A 23,964-nucleotide genomic window follows, 5' to 3' on the forward strand; every position below is an offset into this window, starting at 1 on the left:
TGTGTTCCAGCTTACTGATTCATTTTTCTGCCTTGTTTATTCTGCTATTTTTATTCCTTCTAGTGTATTTTTCATTTCAGTTATGGTATCCTTCAACTCTGGTTGTCTGTTTTTTTTTAAACTCTGTTAAAAACTTCTTTTAGCTTCTTGCTGTGTGCATCCATCTTTTCCTGAGTTCTTGGATCATCTTTATGATAATTACACTGAACTCTTTCTTGGGTAGATTGCCTATCTCCACTTCACTTAGTTGTTGTTCTGGGGTTTTATCTTGTTCTTTCATATGGAATATATTCCTTTGCTGTCTCATTTTGTTAAATTTTTATTTGTATTCTTATGTATATGGAAGGGTAATTGTATTTCTTGACCTCGGAGAAGTGGCCCTCTGTAGGGAATATCCTATGTGTCCCATCAGTACATTCCCCTCTTGTTATCCAATGGCCAGGGACCAGCTGGTCCCAGGGTAGATTCTGACCTGTTTGTATACTCAGTTCCACAGGCTCTCGGATGATAGTTTTCTTGCTTCCGGTGTCTGCTCTTTGGTGGGAGGGGTCAGTGCCTGCCCACTGGTGGGTGGAGCTTGGTCTTGGCCCACTGTGGGGACAGGGCCATATCTAGAGCTGGCTGTGGGCTCAGGAAGTCTTTAGGCGGCCTGTCTGCTGATGGGAAGTCTTTAGGCAGCCTGTCTGCTGATGGGTGGGGCTGTGTTCCTGCCCTGTTGGTCTTTTGGCCTGATTCAGCTGAGCACTGGAGCCTACAGGCTGTTGGGGGGGTGGGGGCAGGTCTTGGTGGCAAAGATCCAAGCAAGATATCTGCCTCTAGCAACAATTCACATAGATGAACACTCACAGATATGTCTGCCACCAGCTTTTATGATCCCAGAGAGAGCCACAGCTGCCTCCCCAGGAGACCTTCCAAATGAGCAGGTAGCTCTGGCCCTAGGTCTTGATGCACTCTCCAAGAGTGGAATCTGTTTCCCTTAGTCCTGTGGAGCTCCTGTAGTCAAGCCCCATGTGCCTTCAAAGCCAAATGACCTGGGGACTCTTCCTCCTGATGCCAGACTCCTGGGTGGGGGAGCCTGACTTGGAGCTCAGAGGTCTCCTGTGGGAGAGCTTCTACAATGTAATTATTCTCCAGTTTGTGGAATTATTCTTGTGATTTCTTCTTTAATTACTTGGATGTACAATATCTTTTTTGGTAGGTTCCAGTCTTTTATTGATGGTGGTTCAGCAGTTAGTTGTGATTTTGGTGTGCTCATGAGAAGAGGTGAACTTAAGATCCTTCTACTTTGCTGTCTTGTATCTCTTGTTCTTAAAAGGCTTCAGTGATTCCTCATGGCCTACTGGATACTTCAAGCCTTTTACAGACTCTTTCAAGTGTTATTCAGCTTCCTCTCCCTCCTCATTTCACTGATACTCTGCAGCATTTGCCAACTCCCCTTAAAGTACAGGAAGCAAAGAGTAGAATTTTATCTTACTTCATTGTATCCTTTTCTTTTTCATTGCACAAAAATTATTATTTTCCTCAAAATTTTGCCATTAGTGTTCTTTATTTGCTCCATTAATAGTTTGTAAAATTGGTCTTGAGACCACTTATTTTCAGAATCATACAGGTTGCTTTTAAAAGTTCAGACTCATTGACCTACCATGAGGCTGCAGAATTAGATTAGGAAAACACAGTGGTGGAAGTCACTGCTATAGAACAGACTAAAGAAACAAGAATGAAAAAAATGAGGACAGTTTAGGAGACCTTGGGGACAATGTCAAATGCACCAATACTTGCATTTGAGGGGTGTCAGAAGGAGAAGAGAAAGAAAAAAGGACCTGAGAAAATAATTGAAGAAATAATAGCTGAAGTTTTCCTTAACATGGGAAAGGAAACAGTCACCCAAGTCCAGGAAGCACAGAGAGTCCCATACAGAAGTAAACCAAGGAGGAACATGCCGAGATACATAGTAATCAAACTGACAAAAAATAATGATAAAGAGAAAATATTAAAAGTGACAAGGGAAAAACAAAAAATAACATACAGGGGAATCCATGTAAGCTTATCAGTTGATTTTTCAGCAGAAATTCTGCAGGCCAGAAGAGAGTGGCACTATATATTTAAAATGATGAAATGGAAAAACCTATAACCAAGAATAATTTACCCAGCAAGGTTGTTCTTCAGATTTGATGGAGAAATCAAAGGCTTTGCAGATAAACAAAAGCTAAAAGAATTCAGTACCACCAAGCCAGCTTTACAAAAAATGCAAAAAGAACTTCTATAAGCAGAGAAGGAAAGGCCACAACTAGAAGCAAGAAAATTATGTAACAGGAAAGCTCACCAGTAAAGGCAAGAAATCATAGACCCACAAATATAAGAACCAGTAATCATGAGAAGAGGCAAGTACAAATGCAGGATATTTAAAATGCATTTGGAATTAAGAGATCAGCAACTTAATACAATACTGTATATATATAGGTTGCTATACCAAGACCTCATGTTAACCACAAACCAAAAATCTACAATAGATATACACACAAAAAAGGAAAAGGAAACTAACACTATAGATAGTCATGAAATCTCAAGAGAAAAGAACAGAAAGACCTACAAAAACAAGTCCAGAACAATTAACATAATGGCAGTAAGAATGTACATATTGATAATTACCTTAAATATAAATAGATTAAATGCTCCCACCAAGAGACATAGACTGGCTAAATGGATACAAAAACAAGACCCATATACATAGTCTACCAGAGACATGCACAGACTGAAAGTGAGGGGATGGAAAAATGTATTCCATGCAAATGGAAATCAAAAGAAAGCTGGAGTAGCAATACTTATATCAGACCAAACAGACTTTAAAATAGATTGTTACAAGAGACAAAGAGGGAAACTACATCATGATCAAGGGATCAATCCAAGAAGATTTAACAATTGTAAATATATATGTACCCAACGTATAATGAGAACCTCAATATATAAGGCAAATGTTGTCAGACATAAAAGGAGAAATTGACAGTAAGGCAATAAAAGTGGGGGACTTTAACACCCCACTTACATCAAAGGACAGATCATCCAGACTATCAATAAGGAAACTCAGGCCTTAAATGACACTGTAGACCAGATGGACTTAATAATTATATAGCATTCTGTCTAAAATCAGCAGAATACACATTCTTTTCAAGTGCGCATGGAATATTCTCCAGGATAGATCACATGTTGGGCCACAAAGCAAGGCTTGGTAAATTTAAGAAAATTGAAATAATAGCAAGCATCATTTCTGACCACAATGCTATAGGATTAGAAATCAACTCCAAGGAAAAAACTGCAAAAAACACAAACATGTGGAGGCTAAATAATATGCTACTGAACAACCAATGGATCACTAGAAAAAAATCAAAGAGTAAATAAATAAAAAAAAAACCGTAGAGACAAATGAAAAAAACATGTCCATCTGAAACCTTGGATGCAGCAAAGGCAGTTCTAAGATGGAAGTTTATAGTGATGCAGTCTTACCTCAGGAAAGAAGAAAAATCTCAAAGAAACTAAACTTATACCTAAAGTAACTAGAGAAAGAAGAACAAACAAAACCCAAAGTTAGTAGAAGGAAAGAAATAAAAGATCAGAGCAGAAATAAGTGAAATAGAAATGAAGAATAGAAAAGATCAATGAAGCTAAAAGCTGGTTCTTTGAAAAAATTTATCAATTTTGTTTACCTTTAGCCAGAGTCATCAAGAAGAAAAAGGAAGAGGGCCCAAATTAATAAAACTAGAAACGAAAAAGAAGTTAAAACTGACACTGCAGAAATACAAAGGATCATAAGAGACTACAACAATTAACTCTATATGCCAGTAAAATGGACAACCTAGAAAAAATGGACAAATTCTTAGAAAGGTACAGTCTCCCAAGACTGAAACAGGATGAAATAGAAAATATGAACAAACCAATTACAAGTACTGAAATTGAATTTGTGATGAAAAAACTCCCAACAAACAAAAGTTCAGGCGAATTCTACAAATACTTAGAGAAGAGTTATGCCTGTCCTTCTGAAACTATTCCAAAGAATTGCAGAGAAAGGAACACTTCCAAACTCATGCTATGAGGCCACCATTACCCTGATACCAAAACTGGACAAAGATACCACAAAAAAGAAAATTACAGGCCAATATCCCTGGTGAACATAGATGCAAACATCCTCAAAAAATACCAGCAAATTGAATCTAACAATACATTAAAAGGATCATACACCATGATTAAGTGGCATTTATCCCAGGGATGCAAGGATTTTTCAGTATCTGCAAATCAATCAGCATGATACACTACATTAACAAATTGAAGAATAAAAACCATATGATCATCTCAATAGATGCAGAAAAAACTGTTGACACAATTCAATACCCATTTATGATAAAAAAAAAAAAAAACTCTCCAGAAAGTGGGCACAGAGGGAACATACCTCAACATAATAAAGGCCATATATGACAAACCCACAGCTAACATCATAATCAACACTGAAAAGCTGAAAGCATTCCCTCTAAGATCAGGAACAAGACAAGGATGCCCACTCTTGCCACTTTTATTCAACATAGTTATGAATTCTTAGCCAGAGCAATCAGAATTCCTAGCCAGAGCAATCAGACTGAAAAAAGAAATAAAAGGAAACCAAATTGGAAAAGAAGTAAAACTGTCACTGTTTGCAGATGACATGATACTATACATAGAAAATCCTAAAGATGCTACCAGAAAGCTATTAGAGCTCATCAATGAATTTGGTAAAGTTGCAGGATAGAAAATTAATACATAGAAATCTATTGCATTTCTATATACCAACAACAGTAGATTAGAAACAGATATTAAGGAAACAATGCTGTTTATCATCACATCAAAAAAGAATAAAATACCTAGGAATATATGTACCTAAGGAGGCAAAAGACCTGTACCCTGAAAACTATCAGACACTGATGAAAGAATTTGAAGATGACACAAACAGAAAGATATACAATGTTCTTGGATTGGAAGAATCAACATTTTCAAACTGACTGTACTACCTAAGGTAATCTACAGATTCAATGCAATCTCTATCAAACTACCAATGACATTTTCCACAGAACTAGAACAACAAAAATTTTAAATCTGTATGGAAACACAAAAGACCCCAAACAGCCAGAGCAATCTTGAGAAAGAAAAACAGAGCTGGAGGAATCAGACTCCCTGACTTCAGACTGTAGTGCAAAGCTTCAGTCATCAAAACAGTATGGTACTGTCACAAAAACAGAAATATAGATCAATGGAACAGGATAGAAAGCCCAGAAATAAACCCACACATCTATGGTCAATTACACTACAACAAAGGAAACAATAATATACAATGGAGAAAAGACAGTCTCTTCAATAAGTGGCACTGGGAAAACTGGACAGCTACATGTAAAAGAATAAAATTAGAACATTCTCTAACATGCTATACAAAAATAAACTCAAAATGGATTAAAAACCTAAATGTAAGACCAGATACTATAAAATTCCTAGAGGAAATCATAGGCAGAACACTCTTTGACATAAATCATAGCAACATTTTTTTCAATCCATTTTCTAGATAATGGAAGTAAAAACAAAACCAAATGGGACCTGATTAAACTTAAAAGTTTTTGCATGGCAAATGAAACCATAAACAAAATAAGACTACCTATAGAATTGGAGAAAATGTTTGCAAATGATACAACCAACAAGGGATTAATCTCCAAAATAGTCATACAACTCAATAACAACAACAACAAAAACAACCCAATCAAAAAATGTGCAGAAGACCTAAATAGACATTTTTCCAAAGAAGACATACAGATGGCCAACAGGCACATTAAAAAATGCTCAATATCACTAATTACACTAATTATTAGAGGAATTCAAACCTAAACTACAAGAGGTATACCTCACCATGGTCGGAATGGTCATCACCAAAACATCTACAAATAATAAATGCTGGAGAGGGAATGGAGAAAAGGCAGCCCTCTTATGTTGTTGGTGAGAATGTAAATTGGTACAGCCACTATAGAGAACAGTATATGGCAGTTCCTTAAAAAACTAAAAATAGAGTTACCATATGACCCTGCAATCCCACTCCTGAGCACAGATCCAGAGAAAACTATAGTTCAAAAAGATACATGGACCCCAGTGCTCATAATGGCACTATTTTCAATGGAAGCAACCTGAATATCTATGGACAAATGAATGGATAAAGATGTGGTATATATGTGCAATGAAATGTTACTCTGCCATAAATAGAATAATTCCATTTGCAGCAACGTGGAGAGACCTAGAGATTATCATGCTAAGTGAAGTAAGCCAAACAGAGAAAGACAAATATATGATATCGCTTATATGTGGAATCTTAAAAGATACAAATGAACTTGTTTACAAAACAGAAATAGACTCACAGACATAGCAAACAAACCTATGGTTACCAAAGTAGAAAGGGATGGAGAGGGATAAATTATGTGGTTGGGATTAATATATATATACTACTATATATAAAATAGATAACCAACAAGCACTTACTATATAGCACAGGGAACTATACTCAATATTTTGTAATAACCTATAAGGGAAAAAATCTGAAAGAAACCTATATAACTGAATTTTATATATCTATATATCTATCTCTCTCTATATATAAAACTGAATCATTTTGCTATACACCTGAAACTAACATTACATTATAAATCAACTATACTTCAATAAAAATAAAATTAAAAAAAGTAAAATATCTTAAGATAATTTGTAGTTGAATGAAAATACGGTATTTATGAATGTGTACATGGAAGAAAATCTAAAAGAACCTATGGACAAACTATCAGTATTAGTAAATGAATTTAGCAAGATCACTAGTGTATATGTGTGTATATATATAGTATTTCTATGTATCTCTATAAATAACAATGAATAGAAATTAAGTTTAAAAAATAACATTTACAGCAGCATCAAAAACTATCAAATAGTCAATACTTAGGAATAAATCCAGCAACAGCTGTTCAAAATCTGTGATAGGAACTAAGTATATATTATTGAGATAAATTAAAGACCTAGTAGATGGAGGGATATACAATATTCATAGATTGAAAGACTGAAAGGCACGGTATTATAAATATGTTAGTTCCCTTCAAATTAATCTATAGATTCAAAAGAATTCCAATCAAAATCTCAGCAATATTTGTGCAGGTGTGGGTGGGTGTGTGTATGGGTGTGTTGTTATGAGCACATTTATTCTAAAAGTCATATTGGAAATGTAAAGGGCCAAGAATAGTCAACATGGTCTTAAATAAAAACAAGTCTGGAAGATTTACCCTTCAGATATCATGATCTCATACAGAGCTACAGTAATTAAGACTGGAAATGTGAACTATCAATTGGGCCACTCGGATACTGGTCTGTCTTGATTTCCACTTCATACCCAGTTCAACTGCAGGTGGATTAATGACCGAAATTGGAAAAGCAAAATAACAGAGCTTTTAAATTCTCTTTCCAGGATGCCTCTTTGGCCCCTGACATTTAGAAGGCTCCTTCTTTCTACACCCTCCTCCCCCTTACCTCTCCACCCACCTCCTCTGCAGTCATCAGATGAATAACTAACATGTGAAGCTGGGAGAATGTGGAAGTGTGAAACACTCTGGCATCTCTAAACCCTTCTTTCCTTTCCCTCAGTCTTCAATTTTCTCCACCTTTCTCCACCGGACTCTTCTACTTTTGTAGGCTTTTGGGTGACTTTGACTTTACTCATATTCCTATGGAGTGCTCTATCCTATGGCCTCTGGTATTTTTTCTGTTATTACATACTACTTAGGTGGAAATTTAATATGATGCACCTTAGATTTATACAGTATCCATTCTCAATGACTTTGTACATTAGTATCCGTTAATAAGAGATGATAACGAATGGGTGAATACTGTCTGGGATTTGGGATTACAGGCCAGTCCCAAGTATGGTCTCTCTGGGATGATAATGTTTAATTTGTTATGCTCAGTTTTTAAATTATTTGGGTTCTAATCTTTTTTCCCCTATTTTCTGCTATAGTCCCTGATTTCCAGACGCCCACGATTGGTATATTTGTCATGTTAACCTTGGTAATTACGTGCTCTGTTTTCATCTATAAAGTCTTCAAGGTTGACATTGTGCTTTGGTACAGAGATTCTTTCTATGGTTTTCTCCCGAGAAAAGGTATGATTTTGTATTCTATGCCGTATTTTCTTGTTGGAGATTGGGGATAGTTAAGAGATGTCAAAGCTAACTGAGATGGTTTTTATTTAAATTTAAAAATGAAAGGTGGCATATACAAAATAACATTTATACATAATTATAGTTTCATAACCAAATAGACTGAGTAGTAGTATTTTCTAAGTTACTGCTCTAGTGTTCATAATGGTGGGATATACAGGCATTTAGAGCATCTGCTTATAAATCCAGTTATTCAGAAGCTGTGGCTGAGGACTTGCTCTGTGCTGGGTAGAACAGACATCACCCCATGATCTGCTATTAAGTGGAGGAAATGATGCAATTTTCATGCACCAGGGGAGAACTCTTTTGTTTAAACCTTGGGAAAAGCTAATACAACACTAATGTATAAAAGGAAGAATAGATAGAATGCAGGGCTGAGACATTTGGGGAAGATGAGAACAAGGAGATAAAGATAGTTTCCATACTGAGGGGTAAAGAATCTTTGCATATGAGGGGACCATCGAATAATATAAGAACAACTTTGCAGTAAAACACAATAAATAGAAGCTTGTTAGAGATGAACACTTTACAAAGGCGTTATACTTTTGGTATTGTTGCTTCATACCATTTTACACAAAATTAATAATTCACTATAAAATGCATGCTTGCAATATTGACTCTACCAAATCTTCTTTTTCCTTTTCATTCTAAATGTATTGCATTTTTCCTTTAGCTTCAGATGGAAAGACGTATGATGCATACATACTGTGTCCAAAGACCCCTGAGGAAGGGTCCACCTCTAACTCAGATATTTTTGTGTTTAAAGTCTTGCCTGAGGTCTTAGAAAAACAGTGTGGATATAAACTGTTCATCTGTGGCAGAGATGACTTCGTTGGGGAAAGTATGTATGCAAAGGAAAAAAGTAAAAGTCTTGTAGAACTAATTACTAAAGTTGGGTTTCCTCTTTCTGGAAGGCTGGTGGCCTGGGTGTACATATTTGACAATTTTAAGAGCCTCTTAGGTGGTGCATGATGATGATTTTCATATCAAGTGCAAAGCGTATGCTTTTCTCATATTCTTTTGGGGCAATAATTAACTAAGTTTTATTTCATTTTGGAAAACTTAACTAGTTAAATCCAGTAGTTACTTTACAACTGATGGTAAAATAGGAGTGATGTAGATCCAATGGTTTAACAAGAAAGTTCATAAATTTCTACTTAAAGTACTCTCCTACATGAAATACTCACCTTTTGTGGGTCAGTTTTGAGCTGTTCTATAAAGTGAGAAACTCCTTCAATCTTAGGTAAGGCAAGAAAAAAAAAAGCATTAGGAGACTTAGGCAATGGGGTGGGAAGAACCTTGAGGGGTTTTGGTTTTGGAGAGAATAATTATAAATCGAAAATTTACTTACTATGCTGTGCTTCATGTTTTTCAGGCATTGTTGAGGTTGCTAATGAAAACATAAAGAAAAGCAGAAGACTGATTATCATTTTGGTCCAAGAAGTATCGGGATTCAGATGGCTGGGGAATTCATCTGAAGAGCAGATAGCCATGTACAATGCTCTCATTCAGGAAGGAATTAAAGTTGTCCTGCTGGAGCTGGAGAAAATCCCAGACTATGAGAAAATGCCAGAATCCATTAAATTCATTAAGCAGAAACAGGGGGCCATACGCTGGTCAGGGGACATTAGAGAGGGGTCGCAGTCTACAAACTCAAGGTTCTGGAAGAAGGTCAGGTACCACATGCCGGTCCAGCGCCAGCCACCTTCAGCCAAGGACCAGCTGCTGTCCCCAGCCACTCAGCCGGACTCCAAGGAAAAACAGCCACTGGAGACCCATGTGCCTCTTGGGTAGTGGAGAAGCTCGGCGGAGAGTTCTTTGGTGACTCCTGTCTTTGGGTATAGCAGGCTGGGCTGGGCCTCACTGACTTGTACAGTCATACCACACACCTGTATAGTCCCTTATCCCTGAGGTCACCTAGAATCAGATTGTTAAGGGAGCAGGATGTGGTGACAGTTGCCCTGTGGCCAGGGCAACTCAGAGCAGAGGGCTTGGGAAGTCCTTTAACAAGGCAACAGATGCCGTCTGAATGTTTGAACTGCTGAGAAAAGGCACTAGGCCAGCAGACGAGGAGTGAACATGCAGGAACTATTCACCATCTATAGATGGCTTTAGGAAGTCACCCATAGTCTGAGGGCAGGGCTGTGGCCCAGTCTGGGGACGGCAGGGTCACTGGTCCTTGAGTGGGTCTCCTGGACATTGCTGCAGGCACAATGCAACACATACTTCCCAGAGAAATTAGAAGCATTCTTGGAGAACTTTCCATTTGCCTTGCATTTCCCATACCCCTTAACACAGTCACTTTCCAAAGACAATTTCCTTTCACAGACCATTAAAACTGTCATTTCAATGAACAAAGGAATTCTCCAGGATTTGAAGGGTTTGAAATAACCTTAGCTTTTTGTAGAAGAGAGAGGATTTTGAGAACAAGAGTAGCAGAGAATTGGACCACCTCTTAATGCCTTCCCCCTGGAATAACCATTCGGTTCCACCTTATTCTTCTGCATTTTACTTGACTTATTTGGAAGGACAACTTCCAAGTCACCTCCTCCTTACACTCTGTCACACACACAGCCCACAGATGAAGCATCCTTCATACAATACTGCCCTAATCTCATCCTGCCCTTACCAGAACACCTTCATGGGCTCCTCCTGATTGAGGAGCTAAAGTCCACATTCCCCCACTAGCATCTCCCCACCACCCCACACAGCTGGGCTCCTCAGTTCTGCTGTGCGAATCCCCAAGTTGTGCACCTTTACACTTGTCCCCAGTGCTTCTCTATCTCTGCCTCTCATTCCTGTCTCCTCTGACTGGAAATCCTCCTTGCATTCTCTCCAGTGGACCAGAATTTTACTGAAGCTCAAAATTTACTCCTAGTCACTTCCCCCAAGAGATTGCCCCAAGAAACTGCCCTGAGGCACTTGCTCTCTTTTTCTCAGTTTGATAGTACTCCAGCTAGGAGCTCTGCTCTCTGCAGGAGAGGTGTGGGTCTGTCTTTTTTGTCAGTGCCTTTAAAAGTAATTTGCACATATAACATAGATTTGTGTAGTGCTTTATTGTTTAAAAATGTCCACAGATTATCTTATTTAATTTCTGAAAACCTCTTTTAAGGTTTCCTTTCATCTCTTCCTTTCAGGCCTTCCCCATTAATTAGATTTTACTGCATTATCTGATGGGTTTTGTTTGTTTGTTTGTTTGTTTTGGTCATCCTAAGTGTTTAAGAAAAGTTTGCAAATGCAATGATGTGTTTCATTTCTAGTTCTTAAAGCTGGCTTAATGGAATTTTTATTTTCTCCCTTCTGCTTCTATTTTAATTGCAGTAGAAGAAAGATTGAGCCATTTTTTAATGACATTTTTGATAAATTATGTTTATACTGGTTAATGATGAAGGTTTTTTTTCTTTAAACCTGTTTGTATAATTCTGCAGCAGATACCAAATATTTTTATATAGTAAGACACCAAATTCATGTACAGCACGCATCATTGATCAATGGACTGTACTTATTTTCCAGTAAAATTGTCAAAACTTGATATTGACTGTTCTTCAGATCTGTTTCTTTGCTGGCCCTCTCCTGAGTTTACCTGCACACTCCCAAGTCAGATAAAGACTGAGGGTCACCTTCTGCCTGGGGAGGTCAGAGATCATTAGCTAACCAGTGAGGGCTGAATCCCCTTTGTAAGCCTCAGCTGTATGCCATCTATTTGCTTGCTCCTAAAATGGATTAAAATGTGAATCTTCTTATTAACCCTTTACCAGTCCAAAAACTGATAAGGGCAACATTTGTATAGACTTTTACATTTTACAGAAGGTTTTATTTATTTTCTTCTTTGACCCAGGAGGCTAACAAAATTGACAGATTTGGTGTCCAAATGCAAGCTCTAATACTCACAAACTAAGGATCAGGGTGCCTTTCACACCCAGTCAGTGCTTCTTTCTTACCTATTCTAGCAAGCAGGTGGTTCTGTCAGTACCTGAGGAGAAGGACAGAGGTAGCAGGTCACCTTAAAGTACACGGGGCCAAGCAGATGGCAGGTCATCAGAGAATGGTAGCTTTCTCTCTAGTAATCTTGTGAAAAAACTTGGTTTTTCTCAAGTCATATTGAAATCTGCAAATAGAATGGATAGAGAATCATAAAAATGGCATTTGACACCAAGGGAGGAAGCAAAGCAATGTAAAAATAAGGACAAAGTACAGAACAGGCAGGTGATGTGTGGAGACCAGAAGCCCTGCTCACCCCTCAACCCAGATGTTTCTGAGTTGCTCAGGGCCAATGACTGTGTCCCTGTGACCCTCTGCCAGCCCCAAACTTTAAAGGATGTTCAGTGGTCTAAAGACAGATGGGGATTTGTTTAACATATTCTTGAGGGTTTTTTTTTTTTTAACAAAAATTAAAAATGCAAGAACTTAGGAAAATTGAGGAGTCAGCTATCCAGAAAACTTGCCTAGACAGACTATTTCAGTGAAAGAATTCAGAGAGATTTCACCATATTTTGGTTATTTTACCAGTTAATATATTTTTAGCAAACAAGAAAAAAAATCAGTTCTAAGAGCAATTGTCTTTTTTTTTTTGTCATGAGAATTTTTAGTCTTCTCTTTACCACATAAATTTTCCTCAGAATAGTTTTTTCACTTTTGTCTCTGGAATTATTTCTCAATAGAGTTGCCATTTGGTGGAAAGAGACCTGAGTATAAGTTTCTGTGCTGTCACAGTTTTGAAACGTGTACACAGCACATGGTTGTTTTGACCCTCTATTTTCTCATCTGTGAAAAAGGACTTCCTGTATCTCAAGGTTTTAATGTGTGGAAATATTACCAAGTCCAAGCTTGTACTGCTTTCCACATGACAGGCCAATAAATCAAGAGGCAAATTATTGGGAAAAAGAATAGCAAATTTATTCGGAAAGCCAGCAGACCAAGAAGATGGCAGACTCGTGTCCCAAGAAACCATCTTGTCTGAGTTAGAATTCAGGCTTCTTTTATACTAAAAGGGTGGGGAGTAAAGTTAAACATTTCCTGGTTCTGGTCAGACTCTGGAGGCAATGTGTTAATTTCTTTCTTCCTGCAGGCATTCACAGGTGGGCCTGGTCAGGAGGTTTCCTGTGAGCTAAACAAAGGTATTTTTAGCTTAATGCTCATTACCTGGAAGGCAGGTTTCCTAGAGATGGGCCTTTACGTATAATTTAAGCTTATAGGCAACTCCCTTTAGTGATTAACTTATAATAGAACACAAAGGTTTTTCCCTATTACAACTCACCACTGTCAATGACCACGTCACAATCTTGTGGGGAAAGGGATGAAGACTGCTCTGACTACTTCCTGCTGAATTGGGGTGATGAATATTCTTTAGAATCTTTAGTCAATAGTAAAATTCTCCTTTTTAAAAAATCTACAACTATTTGAACCTGAGGAAACCCCTTAGCACTTTGCTGTCTAATTTGTAATTGAACTTTTGTAATTGAACTTGGGGTTTTGTTTCCAGTTCCTGACACATACACCAAATCCCTGTGCTATTCATCTGAACAAAATTAAACAAATAGATTGAGACTTTTCCAGCTATAATTAAATTACCATTTACTTCAGTTGGCTAGGCAGATCTATTGGAGGCAACTGACAAACAGATGTTGTTATAGTCCCCAAAGTTTTAACATAATTAGCAACTGCTATGCCTTTCAGAGTATTTGTAGACTTCTGCCATCTGGGCAGATACTTGGAATGGCCTACCATATAATATTTCAAAGGGGCTTATTTTAAGCCAGCTTCTGGGAGCCACTGATCTGTAGCAGGGCAACAAGAAAGGCCTTATCCCAAGTTAAATTAATATTCATTTTCTTGTTTTTCCTGTTGATTGTGGTCTCTAAGATGAATGTAGTTCTAGTGCCTTAATCTGAAGGTTTTATGATGTATTGTTATCGTTAACCAATCTTTTACCAACTTAATTGGCCAACTAAGACAAACAGTTCTGAGACTGTTCTTCCACCACTGATGAAGACTGGGGTGGCAGAGGACATTTGGGACAAGATGGCAGAGTAGAAGAATCTTGAGCTCACCTCCTCTCACGAGTAAACCAAAATCACAACTAACTGCTGAACAACCATTGATAAAAAAGAGTGGTGCCTGCCAAAAAATATATTCTACATCCAAAGATACAACACAAGAAGAAACCACACAAGTAGGAGGGGTGCACACACAATAAAAATCAAATCCCATATCCCTCAGGTAGGAGAACCACAAAATGGAGAATAATTACACCACAGAAGTTCTCCCACAGGAGTGAGAGTTCTGAGTTCCACATCAGGCACCCTAGCCTGGGGGTATAGCATCAGGAGGAAGATTAGTATTTGGCTAATCAAAGCATTTGTCTTTGAAGGCCAGTCAGTCGTGATTGCAGGAGGTCCACAGAACTAGGGGAAACAGACACCAATCTTGGAGGGCACATGCAAGGTCTTGTGTGCACTGGGAGCCAGGGCACAAGCAGTGATGTCATAGGAGCCTGGGTCAGAGCTACCAGCTTGTTTGGAAGGTCTCCTAGGGAGTTGGGGTAGGGGACAGCTGTGGCTCACTCTGAGGACGAGGTCACTGGTGATGGAGCTATTGGGGAGTATTCATTGGTGTGAGCTCTCCTGGAGGCTGATATTTTGACAACAAAATCTGGCCCCACCCAACAACCTCTAGATTCCAGTGCTGGAACACTTCATGCCAAACAAGCAACAGGGTAGGAACACAGCCTCACCCATCAGCAGACAGGCTGCCTAAAAACTTCCTGAGCCAACAGCCACCTCTAGACACACCCCTAGATATGGCTCTGCTCACCAGAGGGCCAAGAACCAGCTCCACCCACCAGTCGGCAGACACTAGCCCCTCTCACCCAGAAGCATGCACAAGCCTCTAGAAGAGCCTGCTCACCCACCAGGCAGCAGACACCAGAAGCAAGAAAACTATAATCCTGAAGACTGTGGAAATGAGTCCCCAAGCACATGTTAGAATCTACCCAGGGATCAGCTGGTCCCTGGCCCTTAATGATGAGGGGGGAGTGCATTGATAGGACACATAGGACATTGCCTACAGAGGGCCACTTCTCCAAGGTTGAGAAACATAACTAACCTTCCACAAACATAAAAATGCAAACAGAAATTTAGATAAAACAAGATGGCAGAGAAATATGCTCCAGATGAAGGAAAAGATAAAACCCCAGAAGAACAGCTAAGTGAAGTGGAGATATGCAATGTACCCAAGAAATAGTTCAGAATACTGATCATAAAGATGATCCAAGAAGTCAGGAACAGAATGAGAAGCTACAGGAAGTTTTTAACAAAGAGAAAATATAAAGAAACAGAGTTGAAGAATACAATAACTGAAATGAAAAATACACTAGAAGAAATCTATAGCAGGATAAATGAGACAGAAGAACAGATAAGTGAGCTCAAAGGCAGAGGGGCAGAAATCACTGCCACAGAACAGGAAAAACAAGAAAGAAAAAAGAATGAAAAGAAATGAGGACAGTCTAAGAGACTGCTGGAACAAGGTCAAATGCACCAACATTTGCATTATAGGGGTCCCAGAAGAGGAGGGAGACAAAGGGCCTGAGAACACATGTGAAAATATAATAGCTAAAAACTGCCTTAACTTGGGAAAGGAAACAGTCACTCAAGTCCAGGAAGCACAGGGTTCCATATAGGATTAACCCAAGGAGGAACAAACCAAGACACATAGTAATCAATTTAACAAAAATTAAGGATAAAGGCAAAAAATTAAAAGCAACAAGAAAAAAGCAACAAACAACATACAAGGGAATCCCCATGAAACTATCAGCTGATTTTTCAGGAGAAACTCTATGCCAGAAATGTGTGGCATGATATATTTAAAATGATGAAAGGAAAAACATACAACAAAACTATTCTATCCAGCACGAATCTCATTCAGAATGATGGAGAAATCAAAAGATTTACAAACAAGCAAAAACTAAAAGAATTCAGCACCACCAAACCAGCTTTAAAACAAATGCTAAAGGAACCTTTGTAAGCAGAAAGGGCCACAACTAGAAACAGACAATTACGTAATGGGAAAATTGACTGGTAAAGGCAAACATACAGTAAAGGTAGGAAATCATCAAACACAAATATGATATGAAAAACAGTATTTGTGCAGAAGGAGACTACAAATGCTGGATATTTAAAATGCATTTGATACAAACTACTATATATAAAATAGATAACAAAAAAGGAAATAAGGACCTACTATACAGCACAGGGAACAATACTCAATATTCTGTAATGACCTATATGGGAAAAGAATCTAAAAAAAGACTATATGTATCTATATATCTGTATCTATAAAACTGATTCACTTTATTGTATAGCAGAAACACAGCATTGTAAATCAAGTATACTCCAATAAAAAGTTCTTAAAAAATAAAATGCATTTAAAATTAAGAGGTCAGAAACAAACCAATCATGTATATATACAGACTGCTATACTGAAACCTCATGGTAACTGCAAACCAAAAATCTATAACAGATATACACACAAAAAAGAAAAATGTATCCAAACACAATACTAAAGATAATCAAAAAATCACAAGAGAACAAGGAGGAAAGGAAAAATAAAACTTAAAAAAAATCTAAATTAATAAAATGGCAATAAAAACAAAGATTGATAATTACCTTAAACGTAAATTGATTAAATGCCATAAACAACCAAAATACTTAGGCTGGTTAAATGGATACAAAAATAAGATCTGTATTTATGCTGTATACAAGAGACCCACTTAACATCCAGAGACATATACAGACTGGAAGTGAGGGAATAGAAAAAGATATTCCAAGCAAATGGAAATCAGAAGAAAGCTGAGTAACAATACTCATATCAGGTAAAATAGACTTTAAAATAAAGACTGTAACAAGGGACAAAAAAAGGACACTACATAATGATCAAGGGATCAATCCAAGAAGATCTAACAATTGTAAATATATATGCACCCAATATAGGTGCACCTCAACATATATGGCGAATGTTATCTGACATAGAGAAGAAATTGACAGTAACACAGTAACAGTGGGGGATTTAAAACTCCACATACGTGAATGGACAAATCATCCAGACAGAAAATCAATTAGGAAACACAGTCCTTAACTGACACAGTAGACCAGATGGACTTAATTGACATTTATAGAATATTCCATCCGAAAACAACAGAATACACATTTTTTTCAAGTGTACATGGAACGTTCTCCAGGATAGATCATATGCTAGGCCAGAAATCAAGCCGTGGTAAATTTAAGAAAACTGAAATCATATCAAACATCTTTTCTGAGCAAAATGGTGTGAGATTAAAAATCAACTACAAGAAAAGAACTTCAAAAAAAGCAAACTCCTGGAGGCTAAACAATATGCTGCTAAACAACCAATGAATTACTGAAGAAATCAAAGAAGAAATTTAAAAAATACCTAGAGACAAAGCAAAAACATGAGAAACCAAAACCTCTGGGACACAGCAAAAGCAGTTTTAAGAGGGAAGTTCATAGCCATACAAGCTTATCTTAGGAAAGAAGAAAAATCTTTTTTTTTTTTAAAGCTATTTATTGGAATATAATGGCTTTACACTGTTGTGCCAGTTTTTGCTGTACAACAAAGTGAATCAGCTGTATTTATACATATATCACCATATACCCTCTCCCCCCCCGACTCCCTCGCACCCTCTCTATCCCTGCTAAGTCATCACCCATCATTTCAGTTGATTTCCCTGTGTTATGCAGCAGCTTCCCACTAGCTATCTAGTTTACATTTGGTAGTGTATATATGTCAATGCTACTCTCTCACTTCGTCCCTGCTTCCCCTTCCCCTCCCCTACCCCATGTCCCCAAGTCCATTCTCTACATCTGCATCTTTATTCTTGCCCTCTCACTGGGTTCATCAGTACCATTTTTTTTTAGATTCCATATATATGAGTTACCATACAGTATTTGTTTTTCTCTTTCTGGCTTGCTTCACTCTGTATGACATACTCTAGGTCCATCCACCTCACTACAAATAACTCAATTTCGTTCCTTTTTATGGCTGAGTAATATTCTACTGTATATATATATATATATATATATATATATATATATATATATGCAACATCTTCTTTATCCATTCATCTGTTGATGGACATTGAGGTTGCTTCCATGTCCTGGCTATTGTAAATAATGCTACAATGAACATTGTGGTTAATATTTCTTTTTGGATTATGGATTTCTCAGGGTATATGCCCAGTGGGGTCATATGATAGTTCTATTTTTAGTTTTTTAAGGAAGCTCCATACTGTTTTCCATAGTGGCTGTACCAATTTACATTCCCATCAACAGTGCAGGAGGGTTCCCTTTTCTCCACACCCTCTCCAGCATTTATTGTTTCTAGATTTTTTGATGATGGCCATTCTGACTGGCGTGAGGTGATACCTCATTGTGGCTTTGACTTGCATTTCTCTAATGATTAGTGATGTTGAGCATCTTTTCATGTATTTGTTAGCCATCTGCATGTCTTCTTTGGAGAACTGTCTATTTAGGTCTTTTGCCTACTTTTGGATTGGGTTATTTGCTTTTTTTCATATTAAGCTGCATGAGCTGCTTGTATATTTTGGAGATTAATCCCTTGTCCGTTGCTTCATTGGCAAATATTTTCTCTCTCATTCTGTGGGTTATATTCTGGTCTTCTTTATGGTTTCTTTTGCTGTGCAAAAGTTTTGAAGTTTCATGAGGTCCCACTTGTTTACTTTTAATTTTATTTCCATTGTTCTAGGAGATGGGTCAAAAAGGATCTTGCTTTGATGTATGTCACAGAGTGTTCTGCCTATGTTTTCCTCTAGGAGTTTTATAGTGTCTGGCCTTACATTTAGATCTTTAATCCATTTTGAGTTTATTTTTGTGTATGGTGTTAGGAAGTGTTCGAATTTCATTCTTTTACATGTTGCTGTCTAATTTTCCCAGCACCACTTATTGAAGAGGCTGTCTTTTTCCCATTGCATATCCTTGCCTCCTTTGTCAAAGATAAGATGCCCATGTGCGTGGGTTTATCTCTGGATTCTCTATCCTGTTCCATTGATCTATATTTCTGTTTCTGTGCCAGTACCATAGTGTTTTTTTTTTTTTTAAACTGCTGGGCCATCCACACCTGCTGCTGCAGGGGCCCCACCAATGCCATGAGCTGCCGCCACACCAGGGCTGGGCAGGCCGCCAGGCAAGGCCGTGTGGAGCAGGGCTCAGGACGGCAGCTGGGGGTGGAGGCGAAGGTGGGTGACTCCACCCCCACCCTCCCTCCTCTCCTGCCTCTCTCATGGCCTGCCCCCCCCACCCACTTGTGTCTCTCAAGCTGGAGCAGGCGGCAGAGGCAGCAGCAGCAGAGGCGGCTCCCAGGAGGCCTGTGGGTGTTGGTGTTTCTGGCCGGATATGGTCTGGCTCCTCCTCCCTCTACCACCTCCCCTGCCCGTGGAGCCACCATCTTGACCTTGCCCGCCTGCCTCTGCCATTGCCGCTGTTGCCAGGCCAATAGACTGTGGCTGTGGTTACATGAGACCATGGACCATACTGCCTTGATCACTGTAGCCTTGTATAGTTCGAAGTCAAGGATCCTGATTTCATCAACTCCATCCTTCCTTCTCAAGATTGCTTTGGCTATTTGGGGTCTTTCATGTTTCCATGCAAATCATAAAATTTCTTGTTCTAGTTCTGTGAAAAATGTCATTGGTAATTTGATAGGGCTTGTGTTGCATCTATAAATTGCTTTGGGTAAGATAGTTATTTTCACAATGTTGATTCTTCTAATCCAAGAACATGGTATATCCCCCCATCTGTTTGTATCATCTTTGATTTCTTTCATCAGTATCTTGGAGTTTTTTGCATACAGGTCTTTTGCCTCTTCAGGCAGGTTTATTCTTAGGTATTTTATTCTTTTTGTTGCAATGGTAAATGGGAGAGTTTCCTTAATTTCTCTTTCTGCTCTTCCGTTGTTAGTGTATAGGAATGCAAGAGATTTCTGTGCATTAATTTTGTATCCTGCTACTTTACTAAACTCATCAATTAGTGCTAGCAGTTTTCTGGTAGCATCTTTAGGGTTTTCTATGTGTAATATCATGTCATCTGCAAAGAGTGACAATTTTTACTTCTTTTCCAATTTGGATTCCTTTTCTTTCTTTTTCTTCTCTGATTGCTGTGGCAAGGACTTCCAAAACTATGTTTAATAATAGTGGGTGAGAGTGGGCACCTTTGTCTTGTTCCTGTTCTTAGAATGCTTTCAGTTTGTCACCATTGAGAATGATGTTGGTTGTTGGTTTGCCATATATGGCTATTATTATGCTGAGGTAATTTCCTTCTATGCCCATTTTCTGGAGAGTTTTTATCAAAAATGAATGTTGAATTTTGTCAAAAGCTTTTTCCACATCTATCGAGATTATCATATGGTTTTTATCCTTCAATTTGCTAATATGATGTATCACATTGATTGATTTGTGTATATTGAAGAATCCTTGCATCTCAGTGATAAACCCCACTTGATCATGGTGTATGATCTTTTTAATGTGCTGCTGGATTCTGTTAGCTAGTATTTTGTTGAGGATTTTTGCATCTATATTCATCATTGATATTGGCCTGTAATTTTCTTTTTTTGTAGTATCTTTGTCTGGTTTTGGTATGAGGGTGATGGTGGCCTTGTAGAATGAGTTTGGGATTGTTCCTCCTTCTGCTATATTTTGGAAGAGTTTGAGAAGGATAGGTGTTTGCTCTTCTCTAATATCACATCATCTCTAAATGTTTGATAGAATTCACCTGTGAATCCATCTGGCCTGGGGCTTTTGTTAGTTGGGAGACTTTTAATCACAGTCTCAATTTCCATACTTGTGATTGGTCTGTTCATATTTTCTATTTCTTCCTGGTTCAGTCTTGGAAGACTGTGCTTTTCTAAGAGCTTATCCATTTCTTCCAGGTTATCCACTTTATTGGCTTATGGTTGCTTGTAGTAGTCGCTCATGATCTTTGGTATTTCTGTGCTGTCAGTTGTTACTTCTTTTTCATTTCTAATCCTATTGATTTGTGTATTCCCCTTTTTTTCCTGATAAAACTGAGAAACCATTAGCCAGACTTATCTTCTCAAAGCTTTTAGTTTTATCAATTTTTGCTATTGTTTCCTTCATTTCTTTTCCATTTATTTCTGATCTGATCTTTATGATTTCTCTCCTTCTGCTCACTTTGGTTTTTTTTTTTTGTTGTTGTTGTTCTTTCTCTAATTGTTTTAGGTGAGGTTGTTTATTCAATATTTTTCTTGTTTCTTGAGGTAGGACTGTATTTCTATAAACTTCCCTCTTAGAACTGCTTTTGCTGTGTCCCATAGGTTTTGGGTCATTGTGTTTTCATTGTTATTAGTTTCTAGGTATTTTTTGATTTCCTCTTTGATTTCTTTAGTGATTTCTTGATTGTTTAATAACATATAGTTTAGCCTCCATGTGTTTGTATTTTTTACAGTTTTTTTCCTGTAATCGATATCTTGTCTCATGGCATTGTTGTTGGAGAATATGCTTGATATGATTTCAACTTTCTTGAATTTACCAAGGCTTGATTTGTGGCCCAAGATGTGATCTATCCTGGAGAATGTTCCATGTGCACTTGAGAAGAAAGTATATTCTGTAGTTTTTGGATGGAATGTCTTATAAATATCAATTAAGTAAAGATGGGCTAATGTGTCACTTAAAGCTTGTGTGTCCTTATTTATTTTCTGTTTGGATGATCTGTCCATTGATGTAAGTGGGGTGTTCAAGTCTCCTACTATTATTGTGTTACTATCAATTTCCCCCTTTATGGCTGTCGGCATTTGTCTTATGTATTGAGGTGCTCCTATGTTGGGTGCATAGATGTTTACAATTGTCATATCTTCTTCTTGGACGGATCCCTTGATCATTATGTAGTGTTCTTCCTTGTCTCTTGTAATAGTGTTTAAAATTTAATTTGTCTGATGTGAGTATTGCTTCTCCAGCTTTCTTTTGACTTCCATTTGCATAGAATATCTTTTTCCATGCCTTTACTTTCAGTCTATATGTATCCCTTGGTCTGAAGTGGGTTTCTTGTAGGCAGCATATAGAAGGGTCTTGTTTTTGTATCCATTCAGCCAGTCTGTGTCTTTTGGTTGGAGCATTTAATCCATTTACATTTAAGGTGATTATTGACATGTGTGTTTCTATTACCATTTTCTTAACTGTTTTGGGTGTTTTTTTGGTAGGTGTTTTCCTTCTCTTGTGTTTCCTGCTTAGAAAAGTTCCTCTAGCAATTGTTGTAAGGCCAGTTTAGTGGTGCTGAATTCTCTTAACTTTTGCTTGTTTGTAAAGCTTTTGATTTCTCCATCAAATCTAAATGAGATTCTTGCTGGGTAGAGTATTCTTGGCTGTAGGTTTTTCTCTTTCAGGACTTTCAGTATATCCTGCCACTCCCTTCTGGCCTGCAGAGTTTCTGCAGAAAGATCAGCTGTTATCCTTATGGGTTTTCCCTTATATGTTATTTGTTGCTTTTCTCTTGCTGCTTTTAATATTTCTTCTTTACATTTAATTTTCATTAGTTTGATTAATATGTGCCTCAGTGTGTTTCTCCTTGGGTTTATTCTGTGCTTCTTGGAGTTGATTAACTACTTCCTTTCCCATGTTGGGGATGTTTTCCACTATAACCTCTTCAAATATTTTCTCAGACCCTTCCTTTTTTTCTTCTTCTGGGATGCCTATGATTCAAATATTTGTGTGCTCAATGTTGTCCCCGAGGTCTCCGATACTCTCTTCCATTCTTTTTATTGCTTTTTCTTTTTCCTGCTCTGTGGCAGTTATTTCCACCATTCTATCTTCCATCTCACTCATTCTTCTGCCTCAGTTAATCTGCTGTTTATGCCATCAAGAGTATTGTTCATTTCAGTTATTGTGTTGTTCATTACTGTTTGTTTACTCTTTAGTTCTTCTAGGTCATTATTAAATGTTTCTTGTATTTTCTCTATTTTGTTTGAGATTTTGGATCATCTTTACTATCATTACTCTGAATTCTTTTTTAGGCAATTTGCCAATTTTCTCTTCATTTATTTTGTCTTGGGGTTTTATCTTGCTCTTTTGCCTACAAGGTGTTTCTTTGTTTTCTAATTTTGTCTAATTCATAATATTTGCTGTCTCCTTTCCCTATGCTTCCTAGTAGTATTTCCCCTTGTTTCTGTTCTCTGCCCCCTGTGGTGGGGTTTGTCCAGTGTCTTGAGTAGGCTTCCTGATGGGAGGGTCTGGTGCCTGCTTTCTGGTGGGATCTACGTCTTTTCCCTCTGATGAGCAGGGCCGTGTCATGTGGTGTGTTTTAGGGTATCTGTGAGCTTAATATGGCTTTAGGTATTCTGTGTGCTGATGGGTGGGTTTGTGTTCCTGCCTTGTTTCTAGTTTGGTGTGAGGTATCCAGTACTGGCAGTTGTAGGCAGTCAGTTGAAACCAGGTCTTAGACTCTGATAGAGGCCTCCATGAGAATTTTCCATGGTTAATCTTCCCTGTGGCTGAAGACTCTCTAGTAGTCTAGCATCCTGGACTTGGTGCTCCCTCCCCAGAGCCTCCGACTTGACTTCTGGTCAAAGAACCCAGACTCCAGAGGTCGCTCATCCCTGAACAAGTTCAACTTCAATTTGTGGTTCTTATTTCCCCTGTAGGAGCTACATGGTATTAAAGATACTGTGGGAGG

At 38.0% G+C, this 23,964-nt stretch overlaps 1 protein-coding gene across 6 annotated transcripts in view; it reads left to right on the top strand.

Annotated features, from left to right (window-relative positions):
* Positions 1-11,799, top strand: part of IL1R1 (interleukin 1 receptor type 1) — an 82,913-nt gene extending 71,114 nt beyond the window's left edge. For 5 of the 6 annotated variants that reach the window (XM_057741465.1, XM_057741470.1, XM_057741468.1 and 2 more), the window contains 3 exons: positions 8,051-8,194; positions 8,925-9,092; positions 9,627-11,799. In XM_057741465.1, the coding sequence (XP_057597448.1) occupies positions 8,051-8,194; positions 8,925-9,092; positions 9,627-10,045 (731 nt within the window). In that variant the 3' untranslated portion in view covers positions 10,046-11,799. Of the gene's footprint in view, positions 1-8,050; positions 8,195-8,924; positions 9,093-9,626 lie in introns of those variants that run through there. The other variant, XR_009054657.1, reaches the window with a different exon arrangement.
* The last annotated feature ends 12,165 nt before the right edge of the window (positions 11,800-23,964 follow it).

Source organism: Hippopotamus amphibius, chromosome 7 (genome assembly GCF_030028045.1).
Source record: "Hippopotamus amphibius kiboko isolate mHipAmp2 chromosome 7, mHipAmp2.hap2, whole genome shotgun sequence".
NCBI classification, from domain to species: Eukaryota; Metazoa; Chordata; class Mammalia; order Artiodactyla; family Hippopotamidae; genus Hippopotamus; species Hippopotamus amphibius.